Here is a 710-nt window from a genome sequence, read left to right as displayed (position 1 = left end):
CCCCCCCACCCCCCAGAGTGTTTTGGTCATGGGTTCAGTACTCGTAGTGGTGGTGTCTCCTCCATCCCATCCTTGTCCTCTCTGAACCTGTTCAGCAGCAGGAGGAGGAGGGACCCCGAGGCCGTGGTGACGGAGAACCGACGGCGACTGGGCCTCCATGCCGGGTTCTACCCTCGGCCTCTTCGTCTGGTCAAGGTACTCCAGTGTGTTTGTGAATCGTTAAGGTACTCCAGTGTGTTTGTGAATCGTTAAGGTACTCCAGTGTGTTTGTGAATCATTAATATAATGTTAAACTTTTAAACGTACACGTATATACAACAGAAACATCTGGATGTTTAGTGTCTGACTCTCCGTGAGGAGTGAGAGGTCCAAAGAGTTTGTTTGTCGTTGATGACTTTGTAAGTAAAGTTAATTGATTGATATGCGTGGTCTCCTGCAGGTGGACCACGGCAGCCATGTTTGGGTCGTGGGCCGAGCCGAGCCGGAGCGCTACGACGCAATGGTGACGGACCGGCCCGGTGTGGTGGTGGGGGCTCCAGGAGCCGACTGTATGACGATCCTATTGGCTGACCAGAGGAAGAGGGTCATCGGAGCCGCTCACGCAGGTCAGACACAGAATACCTCTAAATATATATATATATATATATATATAACACAACGGGCATATACATATCTATTGCGTCATAGAGCTCCGGCTCGGCTCGGCCCAC

The 710-nt window shown here is 51.5% G+C and overlaps 1 protein-coding gene across 1 annotated transcript in view; it reads left to right on the top strand.

Moving 5' to 3' along the window:
- Positions 1-12: 12 nt before the first annotated feature.
- LOC116380838 (laccase domain-containing protein 1-like) overlaps positions 13-710 on the top strand; it is a gene marked incomplete at its 5' end in the record, with an annotated part of 1,415 nt that continues 717 nt past the window's right edge. Inside the window, 2 exons of the mRNA XM_031842672.1 lie at positions 13-195; positions 440-605. Coding sequence (XP_031698532.1) covers positions 13-195; positions 440-605 — 349 coding nt within the window. The remainder of the gene's footprint in view (positions 196-439; positions 606-710) is intronic.

Source organism: Anarrhichthys ocellatus, unplaced genomic scaffold (assembly GCF_004355925.1).
Source record: "Anarrhichthys ocellatus isolate YVR2014 unplaced genomic scaffold, GSC_Weel_1.0 scaffold9158, whole genome shotgun sequence".
In the NCBI taxonomy this organism is placed as follows: Eukaryota; Metazoa; Chordata; class Actinopteri; order Perciformes; family Anarhichadidae; genus Anarrhichthys; species Anarrhichthys ocellatus.
The sequence above is the reverse complement of the archived record's forward strand: the minus strand, read 5'-3'. Positions and strand labels throughout refer to the sequence as shown.